At 40.2% G+C, this 24887-nt stretch overlaps 2 protein-coding genes across 4 annotated transcripts in view; both read right to left on the bottom strand.

Annotated features, from left to right (window-relative positions):
- Nucleotides 1-24887, bottom strand: part of oxr1a (oxidation resistance 1a) — a 182919-nt gene that overhangs the window by 137463 nt on the left and 20569 nt on the right. For all 3 annotated transcript variants that reach the window (XM_026184156.2, XM_026184158.2, XM_080307880.1), the window contains one exon: nt 24060-24145. In XM_026184156.2, the coding sequence (XP_026039941.1) occupies nt 24060-24076 (17 nt within the window). In that variant the 5' untranslated portion in view covers nt 24077-24145. The remainder of the gene's footprint in view (nt 1-24059; nt 24146-24887) is intronic.
- LOC145431784 (uncharacterized) lies at nt 16576-19119 on the bottom strand. Its single transcript, XM_080307878.1, has 5 exons — nt 18986-19119; nt 18171-18246; nt 17916-18071; nt 17368-17457; nt 16576-16924 (listed from the first exon to the last, which is right to left on the bottom strand). Exons 3-5 carry the CDS (start codon nt 18018-18020, stop codon nt 16709-16711), a joined length of 411 nt encoding a protein of 136 aa, XP_080164004.1. The 5' UTR covers nt 18021-18071; nt 18171-18246; nt 18986-19119; the 3' UTR covers nt 16576-16708.

Below are 24887 nucleotides of genomic sequence, written 5' to 3'. Positions count from 1 at the left end.
TGGTGATGACAGGCCCCATCTCTCGTCCCCATTTTAATTTAGCAGCGGCTGGAGGAGAACAGCCGATCCAGCACTTAATCACCACGGTAAGACTGTAAACACATCACCAGCTGCAATCAGACTGCAGACAGCCCATAGCTAACAGGTCAGGGCTGTGAATTACATTTGATTAGAATTAAATTTACGTGTTTGCAGTTGCTGGGTTGTGGATCAGATGCATAGATATTCCTGGGTAAGGTCAAGCTAAAATCTTTGGAACTGGGAAAAGAAAAGAAAAAAAGGTATGAAGCTCAGTGGGGCAGATTTGTTATTAACATCTTTAAAAGAATGCACAGGACTATAATGTGCAGTTCACAAAGTTTACATTGAGCAGAGCTGGGAATTCATTTATATCCAGCTCATGTTTGATGAATGTCAAACGTTCGTCGCGCCGATACAGTCGTGGCGCTGCTTGCAAATAGCTTCTATTTTTCAGCAACAGAGCTCACCGAACTGAAGATTTGCTTTGACAGCTGGGAAATGCTGACCTACCTCTCTTGTAACATGTCTTATTAAAGGTATTCCATTCTTATTTACAGTGTACTCCAGCATAATATGCACTGCGCCCTGCATGCCATCAAAATCAAATGAGATGGATCGTATTTTCCACCTTGACTGATTTAATTTGTGCAATTTACAGCAATCAAATAATGAAGGAGATGCAGGAAGAGACAATGTAGCATTACTGGAGGAAATAGGAAATGAGCTCATCTTGCATTATGATCTATTGGGAGAACGATATGTCTTTATAAAGACTAGGATGCAATGAGGATGCTCCCTACGTTTCCCTACGTTTCCCTATATTTTCCCTTGCACTTTATTTTTAATTGTGTCATGCAAAAACAATCATTATCCTTTCAGGTAGCTTGCAATTACGAGCAAAGGAATTCATAATTTATTACAATATTAATAAATTATAGCTATAATTGATTTACTTGACACTTGGATTATTAACCTTTATAGGAGGTGAAAAGGAAATCACATATTAAAATGCAACAGCTAATTAATTTCTGACTTACTGAATAAGCCTACCTGCACTCTGGCCGTCTTTGTACACAACTACTATTATTCCCTCCTTAATACGATTGTGCTCACAGCAGGCTCACCTCGTGTGCATTCAGTGATTGAACTTGACCTTATTCCTTTGCTCTCATATTCCTTTCCATGCGTGCTGTGTGCATTGTCTTCGGTGTGCCACCACATTATCTAATTCTCTCCTTCCTTTATGATGAGTCACAGGCCCAACCTCAGGCAACAGAGCTCAGGAAAAAAAAGGGGAGGGAGATGTGATTGGAATTCAGCAGCAGTCAGGAGGAGATGGAGGAAAAAGGGCAGTTTATTTTAAGATGCCTCTGTACCACTGGCTAGATTTGTCAGAAATCATTTAGAGATGCTCCAGTGGAACGTGAAACTAGGCGATATCTGGATGCATATATATGTGGGCATGTATGTCTGTGAGTGAAGATGCACATGTTTGGGGGGCAAAAGGATTTCATAACCATGCAATTTTTCTAAAGTGCATACATCACAAAACACCAGGGGAAAGCGTCAGGCCTTACTCTCTTGGTAGCGCTTACAACAGGTGGCAACAACTGCATGTCTCTCGTTTTACTGCTCGTCTATGTTTTGAAATGTTACAACATTTTAAATTACAATTTAACCTTTCAGGGAATATGACAAAGGCTGATATCACTCTCATGACTGCTGGCTTAATTGTGTTTCCTATATAAATTTAACAACAGTTGCTAGTTAGCTTAGTTTCCTACAAAAACTAGAAACAGGCAGCCTGGCCTGCAGAAAAATCCTTAAATCCACATTTAAACTGCACTGAACACAAATGGCTAGGAGGCTGATGTTTCTCTAAATCTTTGTGTTAAGCTAAACACCTCACCTCACCTTAATAAAGATTAGGTAAGCTAAAATAAAAAGCTACTAGCTATGTCGTTATTTATGGCTCAGTCACACTATAGTAAAAACAGGACGGTAACTTCAATGCTTCTAGGAAAAATCTGTAGTCGCCCAGTGACCTTTTTGTGTGTGTTTTTTTTGTTTGTTTGGGGGGTTTTTGCTGTCAGAGACCAGCAGCAAATAGTTCAACCAACTTCTGGTCATCCAGAGGTTGACGTTTTGTCACTTTCAATCACAAGCACCAGTCACCTGGTGCTAAGTAACCTACCTCCAATCAGTCATGGTCTGAGTGAGAGTGACGACAACAACACAGTCTGTGTCAGTCTGCACAGATGTGTCTGCTGTCTCTCTTTGCGATAGAGGACACGAGATGTAGCTGGTCTATCTCGCTATTTGGGGAAGATTTTCTGAATTTCTGTTTCAAATCTCCGCGGTTCTGTGAATGTGAGTAGTTAGAGTTAATTTAATTAGAGTTAATACACATAATTGTGTATGTAGTTTGCAACAGATTTGCAATTTTCGGTTGCGATCGCACCCAACTGATTCTGAGTAGTTGTCGACCTGATCCACTTCTTTGAAGAAACCATATCAAAGGCAGCAAGTTCACAAGTACATTTCAAACATCATCTAATTTATCATTTAATTTTGGTTATGCAACCACGTCCAACCACTTTCCGCACTGTGACTATAGCATTAGTGCAAATTTTATTCCTGAGTGTGCCCAAACATGTTTGATATATATACGACAAACTAAAGAACGTTTGGCTACAGATTTGTGAGATTTGTGGAATATTTAGGGACAAATCTGGCAAACTAGGAAAACTCATCCAGTCCTCACTGCCTTCCTTCCAGGATACTTCAGCTGCACTACTTCAAGCCTGAAAGAGGAAGAAAAAAAACCAGACTCCACAGTGGAGTAAGTGGAGCAAGGAGCTGGAGCCGTGTAGGACGCTGATGAGCGTGTCATTTCTACCTTCCTGTGAACCCTTTGTAAAATGAGCACAACTGGGACCTTCTTCCCTTTGTCACAATACCCACGCGTTCCCTGAACATGTCTAAAAGCTATGATTTGTCCACACCTTTTCTAATGCATGTCAAACTTTTCTTTTCTAGTCATAGCTGGGTGCAGAGGTGGGAGGCTGGAGTGCTTTTTTAAGTCAAAAGGATTCCACCTGTAAACCTCTTTGTGATGCCACTGACAGCTTTCTGTGTGATCCTGGCTTCTTTTACAAATGCAGTCATGTAAAGCGGCACATAAGGCTTCAACGAAAACAGCGTGGACCCGTTACGATGGTTTTAATTCAGTCATATTCAAGTGATCTAGTTGCTTGCTTTGCATGTGCAGGTTGAAGAGCCATGCCGCTAGACACTAGAGATATTGTAGTGTTTTAATGTTTTTCTGATATTTGCTTGAATAGCGACATAGAAGAATTTACTGTGCCTGTTATAAGCCATAAATTGTAGTTACTACACTGGGGTTACCTCCCAGTCAACTAAAGCTCGTAGCGTTTAGTTAGAGCGCTCTGAGACCACTAAACCTGCTCCTCACACATTGCAGAGACCTGTAAATTCAAGCTCGTATGAAAGTCTGCCAGCAACCACACAGGCTGCATATCCTATCTCATCAAAGTGGTGATCAGACATGTGACCATTAGGTAAGGCCAATTTTTGGTTCCTATGCTCATATATGTATGTTGTTGTGGAAAGTATAAAGATATTACACAATCAAGTCTCGATGAAGATGATGGAGGTCAGTGTCACGCAGTCATGTTAGTGCTCTACAGTACCTAAAGTTGGTAAGCTTGTTGTGTGTGACTCACACATTTTGCTCTACGAGTGGATGACTGCAAAGGGGACACAGTGCATGAGTATGAGTGGCCTCTAAATGAAGTCCTCTGTTATGAAGATCAGCTTAACATAACATAATGGACTGTTTTATTGCCATGCCATATATGAAAATGTTCTAGTTTGGATGAGTAACATCTGTTCTCGTGTGAAATTCCCACTTAGGTACATACGACAGTTATGCTATTTTTACGAGCAAATGATCCCTACATTTATGACACACCTTGCTCCATTCTACAGTCATAAAGCAAAGCCCTCTGTTTTAACAGCTTTGGGTCCTCGATGCCGTCCTCAGTGCAGATGCCATTGTGGGTCTGTCGGCTTCAGAGAGCGGGAAAAAAAATAAATGAGATCATTCAAGTTTTAATGCCTGCTGCCGGAAAAGGATGCGCTCAATGCGCATTCATCAAAAAATAAATAAATAAATAAAAAACAGAGGCCCGGCGACAATAAATTCAGCTGCTGCACTTTTCCATGATCACAAAAATGTCACAGCAGTCAGCAAATTGAGTTAGATGCAACTTCAGAGGAAGATAGGCGTACAAGCTGCATATCTGGCTCCAAACTGCTGGCTGTTTGAAGCCCTTTTGTCTGGACGAGTGTTTTGTCTTAGTTATTTATTTATTTCCTATAATCTGTCCTTATATAAGATATGGAGTAATATGGGCCACAAGGATAAAAGCCTAGACAGAAAAAGGCTGCACGGTCACAGAAGCATTGTCTCTTTGAAGCAGAGGGACACTGAATTACCGTGCTCAACAAAACACATCCAACCACCCAGAGGTGCTCTCTCTGCTGCTCGCTGGCTACCGCTGGCCCGGCCTGTCTGCATGACATAATAGAGAGCTGCTGCACACATCACAAAAAATTCTAATAGTAACGGAAAAAAACAACCCCTCCATATGTAAATTTGTACGGCCGTGCTACACAGGGATGTGGCTGTGCACATTTTTGTCCCCCCCACCCCGATTAAGTAGCATTTACCCTCTGGATGACATTGAGAACTGCTGTCGCTGCTGGTGTTTCCATGTGAGTAATGGAATAAAACCTTAATTTGACTCTTCTTAGGCATTCACCCCAGGTCAGCAATCTCCTCGGGCGCCAGTTGCTGCACCCAGCTAAGCTGCAAGCTATCCATCCACCAAGGAGGTAAAGAGAGAAAGAAGGGGGGAAAAGGAAGAAATCGTCAAGAGAAGTAAGGAAGGTGTATGACGTTCGCTGCCGTCACTCATTTTAAACTATCGCTGTAGCAGAGATATCGCTCCTCAGCACTTTAGCCACCATGAGTTTTTTTTTTAATCAAGTATTACAATTATAAGCAAATGGACACAACACTGGGCCCAAACTAATACAGCATCTAAGCACCCTTTTTTTTAAGTTTGCTTGATTTTAACAAGCAAATGAGACTCGTGTTCAAGTATATTCAACTAAGTTGAATACTTACTTTCCCATGACTTGTTTAAAATGAGAAAATATTAAGTACTCTGTACAGTTTTTATCTTGTTACTTCAACTGTAACGGCACTACAAAAGCCATTGTTGGTGTCGTTTACTTACACTGCACTACAACATACACTGATCAGACATAACATTATGACCATCTGCGTAATATTGTGTCGGTCCCCCTTTAGCTGCTCCTGGAGGTGTGCTGGGATTTCTACACCAAGATGTTAACAACAGTCCCGTACGTTGTGAACACAGGTTGCTGAAAAAGAAGCTGCCAGGCAGAAAGAAAAAAGGAAGATCGAAGAGAAAGTTCATGGATGTAATGATGGAGGACATGCAGAGGGTTGGTGTGGCAGAGAAGGCTGTAAGGAATAGGGTGAGGTGGAGGCAGATGATTGGCTGTGGTGACCCCAAAAGGGACCAGTTGAAGGAAGGAAAAAGCTCCAATTTGCAGGTATCATTGATAAACCTTGTTAATCTAGCTAGCTAGCATTAGCTGATAACTCCACTTCTCATTTGAAGAAAACAAGTTGGTGACCGTGTGGTTTCCAAATGATTGCTATCATATTTATTTATATCAATGCCCTGCCTTCCTCTTCCAGAAAATGTGCCACCTGGGGTGACTTTTAAACCAACAGAAAGATCAGATGTGGCAGACTTGAGTTAACAGAGCTTCTATCTATACACACCCAGCACACTAAGACAACCAAAAAATACAACCAGTTACATTAGTTCTGGGATATTACTGCATATTAGCAGAATCATCAGCATCAAATATACACATTGTACATAGTGAAGTGTTTATTCTGTGGCATAGCTGGCAGTTCTTTAAAACCCACCACCACTCCAGTCACTCCATCCCTCTCTGTCTGTCTATCGCTCATCTGGCCCTGAGTGATGAAAGCGCTAATCTAATCTAATCTAATCTAATCGAGAGAGCCACACACAAGTCCGCTGCGCATCCCACTTCATGGATTAACAAAGCAAAGCGGGAAATGAGTGAAAACTAAAATGAGTCAGATTAGAAGCGATCACTTGAAAGCATTCTGAATGACAGAACTCGAGCACAAAACTGTGTGGAACTTTCCTATCGCAAGAAGCGGTGACATTAGGCTCGCTACCCCCAGCGGTGGTGAAAGCTCATCTTTGAAGTTGGAAATGGAGCCTGGAATGTAATCCTCTAAAATAGTTCTAAATAAAGCTGCATCAAAATTTCATTAGCTGGTGCCCATGGCCCGGAGGCTCACTTTCACCAATTTCACTAGGTGACATTCGACCTCCGTACATTGATCTGATATGTGAAGCAATACATTTTGACTGATTAGGAGTCCTGTGGATAAAGCAGTTTCTTTCTTCCTTCTCACAAAGCTAAAAAATGCACCAACTCCGGTATTTAAATAGCAGGTCGTGTTTTATATCATAAGTCACGCGTCTATATGCGTGTTTGCTGTTGTTCCAGCTGTCAAGCACAGAAAGGTCACAACAACAACAAGATAAAGCAGCAAGGAGGAACACGTGACTGAGTGTACATGTTAAAAACAAAAAAAATACACTGAACATCTCTGTTTTCTTTTCTTTCTTTTTTTTGTCGATTAATAGCCCCGAGCTAGAGGTAGACAGCAGTACATCAAAATGACTGACAAGTGTTGGGGTGGAAAACTGAGGCGAGGTGGAGGAGGAGAATGGAACAAATACCACACTGTGTGCCTCCGAGAGAAAAAAAACACAACAAAACACGTCAGATCCTAAAAACAATGACCTTTAGGATGTTTCTGAGTGTTGATGTGAAGCTTTATGAAGTCAGGACAATCATTTTGGATGGTGCTACATCTAATTTCTAACACTCATGTTGATTACTGCCCGAGAACGCTGGGTAACAGACATGTTATGAATAGATGCACCGCTAGCCTCCAGTGATGTATAGGCTGAATTCATCCTGAAAAAGCATCAATAAAAGCCCTGAATTTCTGACACGTTAGCCCGGTTTACACAGCTGACAGCGAGACACAGCAATACAAAAAGGCACCAAAGAGAGCAGCAACTTGTCTAATATCTCAGGGGTTTGGACTTGACATTTTTGGGCTCGATGAAATGCACTTTCCACATTTTCAGACTTAAAAACTATAATTAACGTTAAAAGCTGCACTTAATATCTTCATATTGACAAAGGCTCAGATGACTAAATGTAATGGAAAAGGCATCCCTCTGTGATTCAGTGACCCTTTTACGAGTTCAGTAGCATTTGGATCGTCTAAAGCTGCGTTATGACTTTTCTTTATGATCCTGCTCATGTGTGTAAAGCAAACAGGAAGTATGCCAATTCAACCAGCAGGTCTTACATTCTCTCTCTAATGCACATGCACCAAGAGCTTCCTTCATGGTTTCCTCATGCAGCCACATTTTATAAAGGCGTGGCCAGGTTGAGACAATTACTCACATGTCGCAGTAGCTGTTTTGTGTGGCAAATTTCTCTATGCCAAGTGGTGACTATGCACCATGAAATTGCATACATAATAAGATCATGTTTATAACACTTCATTTAAAAAAAAGTTTGAAGTAGAATTGTTGCCACTGTTGATAAAGCTTATAAGTAGGGCTGGGCCATATTATACCGTTCACGGTAATACCGGTACAATGTTAGGCAACGATAAGAAAATGAAATATCGCGATAGAATGTGGGTAAAACTCGCATGCGCAGTGCCTTTGTTTTCATACGCACATGGCCGAAAAAGCACCACGGCAACGGAGAATGAGAAGGGGGAAAGCGGATTGTTGAGTGAAGCGGATGAACAAGAATTGGTTTGTAAAAATGGTGCCACTTCAGTGATGTGGAACTGGTTTGGTGTTTGTCCGTCAGATACACAACAAAGCACTTTTTTTTTTTGTAGAACATGCACCAATCCGTCTGTCGATCTCCGGCTCCCTTCTCCCATCACTCGCGAACAAGACCCCGAGATACTTGAACTCCTCCACGTGGGGCAGGAACTCATCCCGGACCCGGAGTGGGCACTCCACCCTTTTTCGGCTGAGAACCATGGCCTCAGATTTGGAGGTGCTGATCCTCATTCCCGCTGCTTCACAGTCAGCTGCGAACCGTTCCAGTGCGAGCTGGAGGCCTTCACCCAATGAAGCCAACAGAACCACATCATCCGCGAAAAGCAGAGATGAGATTCTGAGGCCACTGAAGTGAAAGCCCTCCGCCACTTGGCTGCGCCTAGAAATCCTGTCCATAAAAATTATGAACAGAATCGGTGACAAAGGGCAGCCCTGGCGGAGCCCCTCACCCACCGGGAACGAGTCCGACTTATTGCCGGCAATGCGAACCAAGCTCTTGCAACGGTTGTATAGGGATCTAATGGCCCGTAGCAACGGGCCAGACACCCCATACTCCCGCAGCACCTCCCACAGGACACCCCGAGGGACACGGTCGAATGCCTTCTCCAAGCCCACAAAACACATGTAGACTGGTTGGGCAAACTCCCATGCGCACTCAAGTATCCTTGAGAGGATAAAGAGCTGGTCCAGTGTTCCGCGACCAGGACGAAAACCGCATTGTTCCTCCTGTATCTGAAGTTCGACTAGCGGACGAACTCTCCTTTCCAGCACCCTGGCATAGACTTTCCCAGGGAGGCTGAGGAGTGTGATCCCCGTGTAGTTGGAACACACCCTCCGGTCCCCCTTCTTAAAGATGGGGACCACCAACCCCCCGGTCTGCCAGTCCAGGGGTACTGCCCCTGATCTCCACGCAACATTGTAGAGGCGTGTCAACCAGGAGAGCCCTACAACGTCCAGAGCCTTCAGGAACACCGGGGCGGACCTCATCAACACCAGGGGCTCTGCCACCAAGGAGTTGTTTAACTGCCTCAGTGACCTCACCTGCGGAAATTGGCGGGACATTCCCGCGCTAGTAAAGTTGTATTTTGTCTCGCATCAATTATATCATCAGTTATATCGTTATCGCAAATTTTCAAATATATATCGTGATAAATATTTTTGGCCATATCGCCCTGCTCTACTTATAAGTACTAGGGGTGGGTTTTGATTATCGATTTATCGATTAAAATCGATTCTGGCATTGGATAACTTGATATAGATTCATTAAAATCCTGAATAGATTTTTTTAATATTAATTTATTTTGCCCGAAACGCCAGAATCTCAGGTTAAACCTCACAAAATTTCAAGAACCACCAAACAGCTAAAACAGCAAATGAGAGCAGGTACACAGATTCTGCACTAAGATGTAAACACAAAGCGCGGACCCGCCGACGGATCAGAATCAGTGAGATGTCGCCTTTCTCACCCGACGGCACGGACACGGTCGGGGCTGAAAGCCGACAGCTTTGTGTTTACGCCCTTTTTGCGATTCTAAAGCTGTTAGTTTTATCTCTCTCCAAACATTATTGACCGAGCCAGCAGCAAAAGAAGATCCAAACTACGCTTCACATAAACATTGTCATGAATTCCCTCTGACTTTTGCTGTTTTGCTTCCACCACACTTCATGCACAGCTTTCTCTCTCTCTCTCTCTCTCTCTCTCTCTCTCGCTTTCTCTGTATACTTCAAGAACAGTTTCCCGTCTAAAAATCTGTTTTCTGAATTATTCGCTTGCTTGTTATGCACAAGTCTACCATTGTTTACAGCGCTGTCGGACGCTGTTTTTTTCCCTTTTACTTACTTCCGAAAAGAAAGCCTCATTTCTGCTGTTCAATAGGCTTCTGAACAAATTTTAACTTTTTAAAATTATGCAAAATGCAAAACGCTTAGCTGTGTGCTGTAACTTCAGAGGTAATGTTCATATGTTGATTAATGATTTTCTTTCGTTTTTGATCTACTGCAGAATATTTTTATAAAATCCAGGCCAGGAAAATCACCTTCATGTTTTTCTGTGTTTTATCTTCAGCTACTTTGACACAAAGGCATCTGCTGTGATGCTCACACCTTTGATAAAGTCTTGCGAGTGTCAGCTTCCTTTTTATAGATACAAAAATATGTAAATGTACTGATCTGAATTATAGTATTTCTGACTGTCTGAGGCAAAATTTCCCAGATTTAAATCGAATTGAATCGAATCGTAGATCGAATCAATTCGGGACCTTGTGAATCGGAATCTTAAACGGGTGTTTGAAATGTTCTTTGGGAACATTAGGTACAGATATCAGCTACAAAAACAACTCAAGTGACTTGATACAACTCCAGCTCTATGAGCATGTTATGCTTAGTCCCATAAAGAGCCTAACCTTTAGTTGTGTTACCAGAAGGGTGGTCTTTTAGTCGGTGGTAGCCATAGTCACATGGTGGCTTATGTAGTATGAATTTAAAAAAAAAACAAAAAAACAATATCTCTGCTTTATCTAAATTTGGTTGTAATTTATGGTGGGTGGAAATTAAAGGTACAGTGTGTAAAATCTCACCACTAGACGCAATCAAGTAAAATCTGTTTTCTTACCTCTCTTAATCGTAGTTACAGTGGCTGCTGTATGACAGACTACTTTGGCTGTCATTCATCTGTAGTGAGGGTGGGCTGTCAGTACTGTTTACCTCAGCTGTCAATATGTGACCAGATCTGTTTACTCCGTAAAACTTTATGGAACCAGTATGATGCAAATCAATGAGTCAGTGAAACTGTTCAATGACAGCAAGACAGAGGTGAGTAGTTGAGAATATCCTGAACTTTTTTGTGTGGAAGCACTGCTGTTTTTGCTGCTGTTAGCAGCTGTTAGCCACTGTTAGCCAGAATTACTGGAACTTTCTTTGAAATCCATGTAACATTTCTGGACTATTAACGTAATCACACTGGTTATCAGAGGGAAATGTGATCAGTTAAGGAGATACAGCTTGAGGTGAGGAGTAAGAGTTACAGCATTAATTGCATTGTCTTCTTTGTGTTTTCCCTTCCTTGGTGAAGGGGACCCCTTTGCAGATGATGAAACATAGGTATGATCCTTCTTATCTTGAGTTAAAAGTTGCAGACACAAATTAAATTTGCCTCCATGGCAAACAAACGTCTCTAAGCTCTCTTTTCCTGCACTTTTGGTGTGCTATGTATAGGACTATATACATAAAAGTCAATTAGGCGGAACGGCGATATTCATCTCAGCCACTGCATTAAAGATGGTGGGGCACGATGACAAACTGGAAACCGCTCACATGTATTTTTAATTCATTAAGTTCATTAGCATACATAAATTTGTTGGTAGACATAATTACACAATATTAAATGTATATTTATGAGGACAACATATTTGCTTCAATTTAATTCCTCTAAAAAATGATTTACATCAACTTTAAGGTTGATGTTTGAGTAACTGCAATTGACCTGCCAAATAAATCATATTTAGTCTTGTTTTGGGTTTTTATTTTTTGTTCTGCATGCACATGTACTACAACAACTTTACAGCCTTTCTCCACACAACACTAAAGCACACATCTGATGAAAACCCAAATTATACTAGCTGTACTCTTTAATAAGGTCACCATTCCTCTAAATAATAGTCTAGAAAAGGCCACAGCCACTTTAGCTATTTGAACTCAAAGAACACCAATCTAAGCCTAATAGTGTCTAAAGCAGGAGGACACAACCAGTTTTCAGAGTAATAGAGTGCACTCCAAAAGGGACCAAGGCCATGTGTTTTAGACAACCACAATGTACATCTGCCCTCGTCATGGCAGCTGTGTGGTGCAGCACACGAGGCTGGGATTTTAGTAGGCGACACTCAGTAAGCTCTAACCTTCAAGCACGACAGAAAGCGCCATGTTGTCGTCAAGCCTGACAGACTGTGATCCAGTCCGGCGGCCGTAATGCTCGGCACGTAAGAAGGGATGTGACTTGATCTCTGGCCACTGATTATTGACCAAATTCGTCTGCAGACAGAATGCAACAAACTCTCTTCAAATTGCATGTAAAATCGATGGTTAAATCGACCACTGGCTTCAGTCAATAAGAGAAGTTAGGCTGAACAAAGCTCTCATTATACAGAGAAAGTGAGTTGTGCAGACAAGGCGATGTGGAAGATAACACTGAGTGACATTTAATATCATCAGTTAATGAAAAGATGATAATACAGTTTAACTCCTGATAATGTACAGACGCGCTTTCTGTGACATTTAGCATATCTGAGAACATGTAGATAGTTTGTGGGGCACATTCAGTGGCACACTAACACACACACACACACACACACACACACACACACACACACGACCTTTTTCCTTCATATTCATGCAGTCTTACTTTGTGCAGGCCCACGGGGGGAAAAAAACAAAAAAAGAAAAAACAGGAGAATTAATGCGTTCCTTGACATTTGATCCAACCCTCTTCCCTGTGTCAGCAGAAATCCAACTCCTCATCACTTTGCTGCAGAGTTTAGTAGTCCTCAGTCTCTATTACTGATGCTGTCACTTCCTATGTCCACGATCTGCTGCATCGGAAGCTCCCTGATCAAAATGCTGCTGCCATCGGCACTCTCCGACTAAGCAGTGCAGGTAAAGGCTAACTGGGGCGTCTCCAGACAAAACGCTGATTGTATCCACAGTGTTCTCACAGACTTGAATAGCAGATGCAGTGTTTTTAGTGTCACTAGAGTGCACTTCATTACCGTGAGAGTTCATACCAAGTTTGAGGTTTATTGACTGTCACTTAAAAGGCAACACGTCTGCACTGCATTCTGATCTTCTGAGCTTTACATCTGTCTGAGCCTTTTCTAAGATGGATTACGCCCTGTTTGATGGCTCGACATCAGAGCTAAATGGCAAGTCTGGAGAGAAACGCTTGTCTTTTATCAATTAGAGGCTGACATCAAAAACCTGACAGCTACCTTTGATTTGATTCCTCAACAGATGAAATTTTTTGCCATTAACCGCCAACGCGGCTGCACCAGCGAAGAATCTTTATTTACATCACAGAGTCTGTGTGTTGCATTGTGACTATATACCTGGTTATATGGGTCACAATACTGACATAAAAAGTCGGTATGCCCACTGTAGTAATTAAACTTTGTTTGCGAGTGAATCTCATATCACCAGTTAAATGTTTCTATCACCATGACAGTGTAATGCTGTGCTCAGGAAATCAGTTGTGCGCTATAAACACATGATTGCTCACTCTCTGCTTCTCTCTAACACTAATCACCATCGCTGACAGGTGCACTGTCGCAAGACTGTAATTTTCCACATCTACAAAAAGTGACATTTAGTTACCAAAGGCAAATTAATGGGTTTGACTTTTTCACTTCATGAGAGAAATTTTTAAAGGCTCTTTGGAGGTACATAAATTTCCAATTCACAGGCAAAAAAACTGTGGTAGACAGTAACTATAGTGTGCTACACTGTAGATATAAGGAGTAATTCTGCATGTAGCTTTGGCAATAATCTCTCATTGCAAAGGGAAGCAGTGTTGTACATCTATTCAAATCAACTGCTATTCAATTTTAGTTATATAGCACATAATATATATAGACGACCTGCTATAAGCAAGCACATGCCGACAGTGGGAAGAAAGAAACCCCCAGCAGAATCAGGCTCAGACAGGACAAAGATACACTGTGGAGCCAGAGATGAATAATAACTGATGGTTAAATGCAGAGTGGAGTATAAACACATAGTGAGTGAAAAAGGAAGCACTCATTCGGCCTTGGCCTATTGCAGCATAACGAAGTGGGTTCAATGTCACCTGATCCAGCCTTAACTATAACAAAAAGAAAGGTTTTAAGCTGATGTGGAATGAACGGTATTTCATGGTAGGGCTGTTTGATATAACGATATATATCAGATGACGATATAAAAACGTCTATCGTTTCATTTTACGCTATCGTTTATTTCGTGGTGTCGCAAAATAAACTTTACGGCAATATTTTTTCATCGTTTTGATGGTCACTGTAGTGGCTATATGAATTTCTTAAAGTTCTCTCTTTCTCTTATATTTAATATAACCACACTACGGACGGACAAGCGACTGTTTTTATTTGTCGTTAGCAACAATGATGGTAAAACCATCGCGTGTCCGCTTGTTTATTTTCCACATAAACCTTTCACAATAAAGTTCAAGATCCTGTTGAGACTTTTCAAAATAAACTGAATCATGTGAAAGAGTGTGCAGATGAGAGCCGCCAGGTGCTAAAAAATAAACCTTAGACGTTAGAACAGGCTTTTCCCCGCAGCACGCCGTGTAATAAATACTTACAAAGAAAACGGCGGCCGTTACAACTTATGTCTAAAAATGTATCGTTTCATGCATCGGTTAAAACACTCGACTCCAGGTACATGACGCCCAGCTGGAAACACTTCCTGCAAGACGAGCTGCCCGAGATTCACAGAATTTACAGAAAATGTTACATTTTTGTGATTTATATCATTATCGGGACGATAGATGTCTTATATCAGGATATGAGATTTTGGTCATATCGCACAGCCCTATTTCATGCTACTGGGAGCCTTCAAAGGTGAAACAGGAGCCTATACTGATCTTTGGTGATGTAAGATTTCTTTTTTTTGTCATCTGACCAACCTAAAGGCTTATTTACTGGTTTTGTTACTGTCTGACCATTCTTGTTTTTCCTCCAGTCTGACTTCAAAGCTGTGAGTACAGTTTTATATTAGGTGAAAAGAATCACGAGTACAACTACTAAGATAAGATTAACAAATTAAAATTTGTGTTAAAAAGCAAAAGACTATAGAACAAAGTAGAAACAATGTTTTGCTTACTGCACAGCCGCCTGAGTTAAAATGCTGACTGGAGCCACTGTGGCGTCCTGTAATTTGATTATAATGGACAGCTTCAAGCCATTTATAAAACACTATTTTCCACTGGCCAGGTTACAGTATAATTAAATACACAAACTCACTTAGTATTCAAGTCAATCAATCACGTACAGTCCAACCTGATGTAAATTACATTACCGAGTCCTCAAAGCAAAACATGGATGATGCCTGAATGAGTGACTCACAGACACAATGTTGCAACATTTTTCAAGGTCAGTCCAAGGAGAGTCAGTGTGCAGCATCAGGGTGGCAGCCTGTAAATCGTGATTGGATCAGCAGGCCTTTATGGGGGGTTAACACATCCCTGCATGCACTCTACTTCCCTCGCCATTCTCTTCCCCTGCATACTTAAGTAATCGAGTGCAAGCTCCTTTTATGTCGATCAAAAGTTCGGAGCTACACTCTAAAAAAAGATCTGCTGGCTTAACGTAAAAAAATTAAGGTAACAATTTGCATGGATCTTTTTAAGTTACTTCAGCTTAGCCACTATAGCGTAAATGCCACAAGAGTTCTCTAGTTAGGCAAACTCTATTCCTTACGTACAAACAACATGATTTGCTTTGTCCTCTACAAGCTTAATTAAGTTGAACCAACTTAATTTTAATTGTTTAAAAAATTACTCCATTTAGTTATTAAAACTTATTTTTTTACTTTTATTCTACTCAGAAATATCCATGCAAATTGTTACCTTAATTTTTTTGAGTACTAGTAACTTACAATAACTTATAACTTACAATTATACAATAAATTACACATTGAAATTCCAGTTTTATGATCAAACTGTTTATTAGAACACCAGTCCACCATTCCAGACTCATTGACATTTCAATAGCAGACAAAATTGTTGCCTCCATAAAATAAATGACATAAAACACCCCTGTAAATCTGTCTCAAAAAGACTGAACATTTTGACAGTCATGCTCTGATTCAAGTTTGTTTGTGTTAAAGTGATAGTTTAGGTTTTTTTAAGTATGAAGTACATTGTGAGTATATTACACACAGTAGACAGCAGTCAGCACATTCCTGCCACCAACACGCACAATAGGCTCAGTTTGTTTGTGTGACTTTGGTAAATCTGAACTAACCCGAACTAACACCAAAGTCACCAAATAACACAATTACACTTACTGATCAAGGCAGCAGGAGACCAGCAACTCCTGTGTGCTGTCAGGTAAAATTGCTGTTTTTGTCCATGGACGCTGGTGGGCCAGAGCGATTGAAACAACAAGCAGTAGAACTTCTCTTTCCTCACAGAAAAGGCTGTCTGATAGCAAAATAAAGCAGTAAACATATTCTTGATATAATGTACATTTAAACTGACATCAGTTTTATTAGGATGGAGGCTCATCTTGCGTGCCGGTGGCCCCGTCTGCTTCTCCGTAGGTGGAGCTTACTGACTGCCATCTACTGTGTGTAATACACTCACAATACATATGTACCTCATATACAGCCTCACTTCAAAAGACCCGAGCTATCCTTTTAAAGTGCATTATTTTTAACTAGGTGTACTTAATGCTCAACGCTCAACTTTACACCTACTGCCTACTGTAAAGTATGTAACACAACACATTGCAAACAACAGTGGAACATTTCCCGTTTAATTTGAGGATAGCCTCACTCTTCACATTTTTTAGTACAACAGTTTACTTTTTAGTGACATTACCTTAGGACTGGCTTTCAGATCATCCAGCTCGAGGAATATCTTTTGAAACACTTCAAAAGTGTTTTTCAAAAGTGTTTTTCAGTTCTTTTGGGTAGCTGAGGTTGAGTGCATATATCAGCCCCATTAGCAAGGCACAGGCTCTGGGTACATCCAGGTCTGCTAGGACTTCTGTTCCTTCAAGTATGATCCTTGCGCTGGCTGGATCAGACGTTGTGGCACCTCTGGTTACAATCTTCATCACTTCATTGGTAATATCCCCGCCACCATCCTGGTAGATCAGAATCAATATAAATGTTTTAAGTAATCATACTTATACATGAGAGTAACACAAAATAGGGCTGCAACTAACAATTTTCTCAATTATCTGATTATGTCTGTGAAGGTTCTCTTTGCAAGCTCCTTTGACGATTATCTGATTAGTTGTTTGGTCCAGAAAATGTCAGAAAATGGTGAAAAATGTCAATGTTTCTCAGAGCCCAATATGATGACCTCAAATGTCAAACATATTCAGTTTGCTGTCATAGAGGAGTAAAGAAACCAGAAACGATTCACATTTATGAAGCTGAAACCAGAGAATTTGGACTTCTTTTTCTAAAATAATTACTTAAACCGATCAATCAATTATCAAAATAGTTGCCGATTAATTTAGAAATCAATTAATAATAGATTAGATCGTACCTCTAATACAAAGTATAGTCATGTCTGATTTACCTGCTCTTTGAAGAGATCCTCCTCCTTTTCCCTGAGATACACCACTAAGCCACAGATAGCGACCTCTCGCCTTCTCTCCACAGAATCGTCCTGTGAATAAGAAAAAGAATGTCGAACTGCTCTTCGAGGAGGATGGGTTTTTGATAATTACATCCCATCCAAAAAAAAAAAAAAAAAAAAAAAGGATTGACTTTATATGGCCTGAACTGTACCAATTATAGATTTCCAGTGATAATCAAAATAATGAATTGATCATTTCAAAGAGCCATTTCTCTGAAATGATCAATTCATGAACTTGAAAAATCCAGGTAACAAATAGAAAAACTGCAAAATCTTGCAAATTACTCTGCCAATCATGATCCACATCACCTATAATTTGTTTTATTATTAAGTATTTATAGTTTTAATTGATATTTGTGCCTCAAGCTCTAAACAATAATTTGACATAGTTGAGTTGTAAACAGCTACCTTTTAAGACTCAATATCACCTATTGGAAAAAAAAGTGGATTATCCTATTTGAAATAAACTACATTTCATTCATTCATACCTCTAGCAGCATGTTCTGGATGCGCCGAATGCGCATTTTTGCAGCCCCTCCTCTTGAGGACAGCAAGGACATTATTTTCTGAGAGTACTGGTCCAGCTTTGCCATGAATGTTGTCTCCAGGTTAACAGTGGTGATCCTTCTGAATTCTTGGTTTATCTGTATAAAAAAAAGGCACAAATAGGCACAACATGTTAATGTATACAATTTACTTTAAAAGAATACATACTGCAAATTATCTTATGGAAAAATATTTACCTGAACTGCATCAAAAAGAGCAGGCCATCTTTCTTTCAGGTCATTGATTTTTGGTGCTTGATTGACAACTTCCTGCCTGCGAATGGAGAATGTTATGTTATGTTTCCAAATCAAAGATATTTTTTCTTAAGTGATACAACTGCGCTTATGTATCTGCAGTTAACACCCAAAAGAGCAAAATTATATTTTATGTGCTAATGCACACTCAATGTAATGTCATTAAAACAACTAGTTTATGAATGTTACTTAAGATCTTTCCTGTGGCGTTTCTACAACATGGCGTTCGCTTCCTCGCCCGCGTTTTTTGACTGAACTTTGACACAGGCTGTTCTTCAGCTAGGGCTCAATTAACAAACTTCAATCTCACATAAAAATAACTCTAGGACTTAAACATCAAAATGCATCGATGTTAAACCGAATGTATACTCAGTAACCTACATTTGTTTAGTCATGAATGTAAAATGGCCCAGCCTTTTGCTGGTCAAACCTTCATCAACGCTGCAACGATTTCAAAGTAGAAAGAAGAAAAACATGTATTACCCTGTCTTTGCAGAGTTAAAACTACGGCTACAGAAGCTCAGTGTCAATTTACACCATTTGGCTGCCACCGTAAAACAAAACTTAACAAAGACTAATGTTACGGTCGAATTACTTCACAAGTTAGCCAGAAGTGTAACGTTACTAGCTTATCACCACCACTCGCCGAGGAAGAGTTTAGTGTTGTGTAAAAAGGATTTCTTGCAGTGCGTGTTGATAGAGTTAAAGTTAGAGTTATTAGCTGCTGTGAATAAAACAAGGCAAAAAATTGTACTCACCACAAAGCTTTAACGTTTGATAATGTTCCGTACAAAATGCCGCTTCTCTGCTTTCTCTCTTTGCCTCCGTTTCTTTCGATCAGTGGTCTGAGAGCACAACATGTCCGGGCAAGTCAGCCTTGTACTCAGCTTTTAAAGGACGCTTACGAGATTTTTAAGTTGTATTAACTGAATACACTTTCATGTTAAGTTAACACAGAAATGTCTGTTCAAAATCGATATATTACTGAGCTAAGACTGTTTTCTTTATTTTCATTTCGACCAACTCATTAAATTAAGTTATCAACTGATTACAATGTGTACATGCAACAAACTTAATTTTTTATGCAGAAAAAGCTATTAATTTTAAGCTTTACTTACTAACCCCATGAATCATTTTTTAGAGTGTACCTACAGTCAGCCGACAATTTCTCCTTATAAAGGTCAAGATTCATCAGGGGGTCAATGTCAGCTGAGACATCTGGTTAAGTATATCATTGCCAGCAAGTCATTACAAGCTTAACTAACATGACGAGGCATGAATGAGGCATGCTTTATATATATACTTGAATGAGGATAGAGGTTCAGTCCTGTCATCACTGTACAAAAGTTTGTCAAGGGCAAACTGTGCATACAATGAGAGAGTGTGTGGTGTGGCAGGTAATAATAAAGGTGTTTACTTTCTTTATTGTTTGGAATTGTTTGTCATGAGTCACCGAGTGACAGTGCCACCCAGGCAAGCATCTTTCCACGATGTGTCACCGTAACGTGACGTCCCACACAGTATATTTGGCACACTTCCCGACCAAACCACAGCGCTGTATTCATTCTTTAACTTCTGGGAAATGTGTGGACAGATTTGGCAAATATCTCTTCAGGTTAGCCATTTTGCCTTTAACCAGTCCAACTCATACTGGGGTAATTTCATTGCAGCTCCCACTGAAAGCAATTAGAGGTCCGGTTGTGTCATGTTGTCTCTCCGAGATCTCTGTGTGTGCTACCGCCAGCACTGACACTTACTTCCTGTTCCCATCCCGGCAGTTTCTGAAAAAAAAAACCAAAAAAAAAAACCTGGAAGGCAGCTTGAAATGATGACCTGACATGACTGACAACCAAGGGCGGGCCTTGTGACAGTCAACACCTCCACAGCCCGGGATAATAATACTAAGTGACTCCTGGGATCAAGCTAAGGCTCTGCTGTTTTTAAGAGAATGTACTGCAAACAGATTCACATGATTCACATAAATAAATGTTTGTCATTAATATGTGAGCAAGTGTGAGAGCAGAAGCCTAATTTTATTGTTACCTTTCGAGTGTGTGTATCCCTACTGATGACATTTAGATGTGAAAAGTTACAAAGATGAGGCAGCCTTAAATAAATAATTTTAAAAAAAGCCAGAAACATGGTAGCAAAAGCCCTTTTCCACCTACACTAGTTCTACTAACTGCAGGCAGGAGTCATGCATGAAACCTTTTTTGCTTGGAGAAAAGACAAAAATAGACAAAGTACGAAACGTAAGACTTCTGTGCAAAGGTTGCTACAAAAAGGGTTGTACTTATTCTGAAGCTCTGAAATGATCATAATAGAAAACTGATGTGTATTCACTTTTTTCCCTTTTTTTTAAAAACAGGATTCATTGATATGCAAAACTTTCCAACTGGCCATAGTCTGTACAACAACTGATGAATGCCAATATATTGTATGCGCAGTGCATGCAGCTATGCCCTGAGGCTGCACACACCATTTCCGACGAAAGCAATCATGGGAGGGATGCTGCGGATTAATAATACAGAATTGCATTATTTTGTTTTAAACCGGAAAAAAACAGGAAAAGGACGCTTCTGTTTGCGTTAAACAATTACAAATACACTAATAGTACATGGCCATTGTGCCTTCTGCCCATAAAACATATTTACTGACACTGCTTTTAAGCACCAATTGGACAATCAGTCAACTACCAATTGGCAAAGTGATGTACAGCTGACTTATATACACATTCTTTGGATGTGTGTTGGTTATCCCTCACTTGCCCTTCTGAACTAAATCAGGAAGCAGACTGGCTGTTTGTTAGAAGTAATGCAAGCTCTAGCCATGCATCTCTCTGATCTGTTCAGATATCCACACAGATGTGGTGTCCCAGATATTGATGATAAACCAATCAGCAATCAGTGGATCAAAGCTGCAAGCAGGAAACTGATAAGGCAATTTCCATATAAGTTAACTAGCTAGCTGGATTCATTAAACTTAGATACAGAAATATGGTGAATGACACACGGACAACAATAACTTTGATTAAGATTTTTTTGTCGTTGTTGTAAGCTACATGTTCCTAACAGCTACAGGTTTCGCAGCCGGTTCAGTTGGCCCAAAAAGGAAATGAGGTTTGAGTGCCATATCCATGTGTCTCCACCAAGAAAATATAATAAAAAGTCAAAGGAGGTGCAGCTCTTCTCTTTATGGAGCTCCATGAAGCATGTGTACCATGGCAGATTTTAAATAAGTAACCCAAATTCATAACTGTGGTGCGTCGCTTCATAAACGTTCCCATCCAGAATGAAAGACTCAGATTAACGGCGCTCCAGTTGCATTTTAATGAGCATATGTAAACACAAACAATCAAGCTGTGGAGATTTTGCACTCTCAGCTTATCTACAACAATGAAACAGAGAAGGGAGCACTGAGCAAAGACACCATCACAAGCACTCAGGATTTACAGCTCTGCCTCTGGTGCACACTCTTAACTCCATCAAAATCGAAGGTAATCGGCTATTTAAACATGACTGTGCGATTAGAGTTTAATAAAAGCATTTTACAGGCATGCCAACTTTTTAATTACAGCTGTTGGAAATGACTCAGTGAAAGAAAAAAAAAGGAGAAAACCATTATTAAAAACACACACGAGTAAAGCCACAAAAGCGTTCAGGGATCTCTGACAGGCACACAGGAGCCACTTTACATCTCGTTCAGCAGTTTAGCTGAGGAAAAATGCTTTGTTTCGTATTCAGCAAAAAAGTGAATGAGATTTTGTAGTGTTTGAATTTAAAGATGGCATCTTTTTTTTTACAGCTATTCCGAGCATATCCGTGTCATCTACTGTGCTGACACAGCTCCCAATAGACGGAGGGCCGGTTTGGTTTAATCATCCGCTCAATGACAGCGTGATGATCAGACACAGTGTAAGGAGACACGTGGACGTGACAGCGCCCAACACATTATCCTACAGCTTTCTTACTTCTCAACAAAAAGTTCACACTGTAAATACATTCGTTCGTGCTGACACATTGTCCAAAAAAAAAAAAATCTTGGTAATTTACATTTCAAAGTGTGACAATGAAAATGTTGCAGTAATCAATATTTTACCAGGCCACTGGCAACTTTTCTTTTTCAGTGCAAGTCGAGACTTCAGAAGAAAACGATGACCTAATCTCTAATCACAGGGTTTGTTGCCACCAGTATTAATTCCCATATGGGACCAGTGAGTCTGTGTGTAGTATGCAAGTCAAAAAGTTCTCAGATGAAAACCTTTTTCAGAGCTGTTATAGCTGATCAATCCTGACCAGTTTATTGAACTAAACCAGCGATCCCCAACCTTTTTTGCGCCACGGACCGGTTTATGCCCGACAATATTTTCGCGGACCGGCCTTTAGGGTGTCGCGGATAAATACAACACAATCAAACCAGTAGCGGTACCAAAAAAGAAGATTTGGTCATAACACACAGGAAAAGACCCAGGGAACCGAGCTAATGATAAAAACGCCAAAAAAAAATAACGATAAAAACCTTGAAAACCATAAATTTCACACACGAGCCTCAACTCTCGCGACCCGGTACCAAACGGCCCGGTGTTTGGGAACTGCTGAACTAAACCTGTATGAACCTCTCTGAACTGAAGCACTCTTGGATAATTTTATTAAACAGTTTTCCTTTTTTTCTTTTCAGATTATTTTTATTCAGTATCAGTTTATTTATTTTTACGTGATATATTGTTTTTTACTATGGATGGGATAAAAAAGACTCTTGTTATATACACTGCTTAAAAAAAATTAAAGGAACACTTAGAGGGAAACTGTAAACAAATCAGAGCTTAATGGGATAAAAAAAAGAATCCTGCTGGATATCTATACTGATATGGAGTGTGTAATGTGTTAGGAACAAAAGGACCCCACATCCTTTGACAGATATGAAATAGTCCTGTGTTTAAAACATCTCACTCATTAAATTCTTTGTCTTTTGTTCTAGAAAAAGGCTTTCCACATGGATATTTCGCCATACACTGATACACTTCCTGTTGAAGAAATACATTCATGGGGGCAGCCATTTCTCCACAAGACCTCCCTTGGTTATTGAGCTGCAAGCTCTGAAAACAAGCCTGCACATTATAACCTTATCGATTGAAAATGCACTATTAGAAATCCTGGGATTAATTATTCAAAGGGAATTAATTAGCACTTTCAGAGGGGAGACTGAATGAGCTGCTGTGAGTAATCAACCCAACACAAGAGAAACGTAAACCAACCCAGAGCTATGAAGCGTAACACACGGGATTGAAACATTAAGAGAAAGAACCAAAAACATTCTGCTTCATGACACCTAAACCATTTTACATAATAGCTTAGCAAGGTGACCACTTCTACCTCCCATTCAACATCAAGAAAAAGCCAGAGCGATAAATGATTTATGCAGACCGTACACTACCACACGCCACATTAAAAATACAAAATGTACACACAACCGAGGGCTACTGTAAACTGGGCTTTCTAAATTTCCCGCTGAAGCTGTTTACACTATTAGCATAGATTTGTTAAGTGGAAATACAAACTATATGAATATGAGCTCAGATACTGTATCCAAGATGAGAGACTGCAACAGAAAAAAAAGAATCTTTTATTTTTGGTGATTTTTGACCTGAAATCAACCATTACCTTTCTTCGCGTCAAAGTCATGTGTGGATCATAGCGGAACAGAAATGTCAGCCACTATCAGCACAAACCATTTTAAAATGCCGAGATTTCCCTGTGTGTGCGTGTGTCTGTGTGCGTGTGTGTGGTTTTTTATGACCAAATAAGAATTGATCAAAAGTGACATTGTGCCGACCTTTTGGTGCTGAACATCTTGGCAGAGTCTTCTTTCTCCTGCTCAGAGGCTTTGGGAGGTCAGGGTTTGATGCTGCCCTTTGAAACCTGCAGGAAGCACACAAACACACACATGAGTACAAAGCAAAAAGACAGAGGCAGGGGAGAGAAGGAGATAACGATGAGATTTTCAGCATCACAGTCGAGCCCCCCCCCACCAAGTTGTCTGAAAGCCTTGGCCACGCTGACCTCAGCGGCCTCCATCAGCTGGCCTCCGACTGAGCGATTCAAATTGACTGGGCATGGCAGGAGGGAACAAGCAGAGCAGAACTGGGCCAACATGACAAAGACAATGCATGGAGTCAAATGGCAGCTTTAATAATTATTCGCCTTACCCCGCCACAACAAAACCCATTTAAAGCAGAACGGCATTAATTTGCACTGAAGCTCAACTGGAACAACAAGGAACAACTAAAGTATAATTAAAGGGGGGGGGGGGGGCTATAATTATCTATCTCTGTATATCTTTCTTGACATATATATATATATATATATATATATATATATATATATATATATATATATATATATATATATATATATATATATATATATATATATATATATATATATATATATATACAGTAAATGTGTGCGTGTGTGGTTATATAGACAAACATTTTACATGTGATTAAGTAAGAGATTTTGTAATTGCATCTCCAAACTGAGTTTCTCTGTGTCTCTCATATACCGTGCCATTACTACCCACCACACTGGTAATATCTGACAGGTTAGCCTCTGCTCTTTTATGTAAAGGTTATCAGAAACTGTGGAGGATGTAAATGAAGAT

This window comes from Astatotilapia calliptera, chromosome 11 (genome assembly GCF_964374335.1).
Source record: "Astatotilapia calliptera chromosome 11, fAstCal68.1, whole genome shotgun sequence".
Lineage (NCBI taxonomy): Eukaryota > Metazoa > Chordata > Actinopteri > Cichliformes > Cichlidae > Astatotilapia > Astatotilapia calliptera.
This window is presented reverse-complemented; position numbering and strand designations above follow the sequence as displayed.

What these genes read in the sequence shown, in the direction of transcription:
- LOC145431784 (XM_080307878.1), bottom strand. Translation starts at nt 18,020, where the DNA reads ATGGCAAAGCTGGACCAGTACTCTCAGAAAATAATGTCCTTGCTGTCC. An exon ending in TCCAGAACATGCTGCTAGAG is followed by an intron (nt 17,458 to 17,915) that starts GTATGAATGAAT and finishes TCTTATTCACAG; the next exon opens with GACGATTCTGTGGAGAGAAG. An exon ending in AGGATCTCTTCAAAGAGCAG is followed by an intron (nt 16,925 to 17,367) that starts GTAAATCAGACA and finishes CTGATCTACCAG; the next exon opens with GATGGTGGCGGGGATATTAC.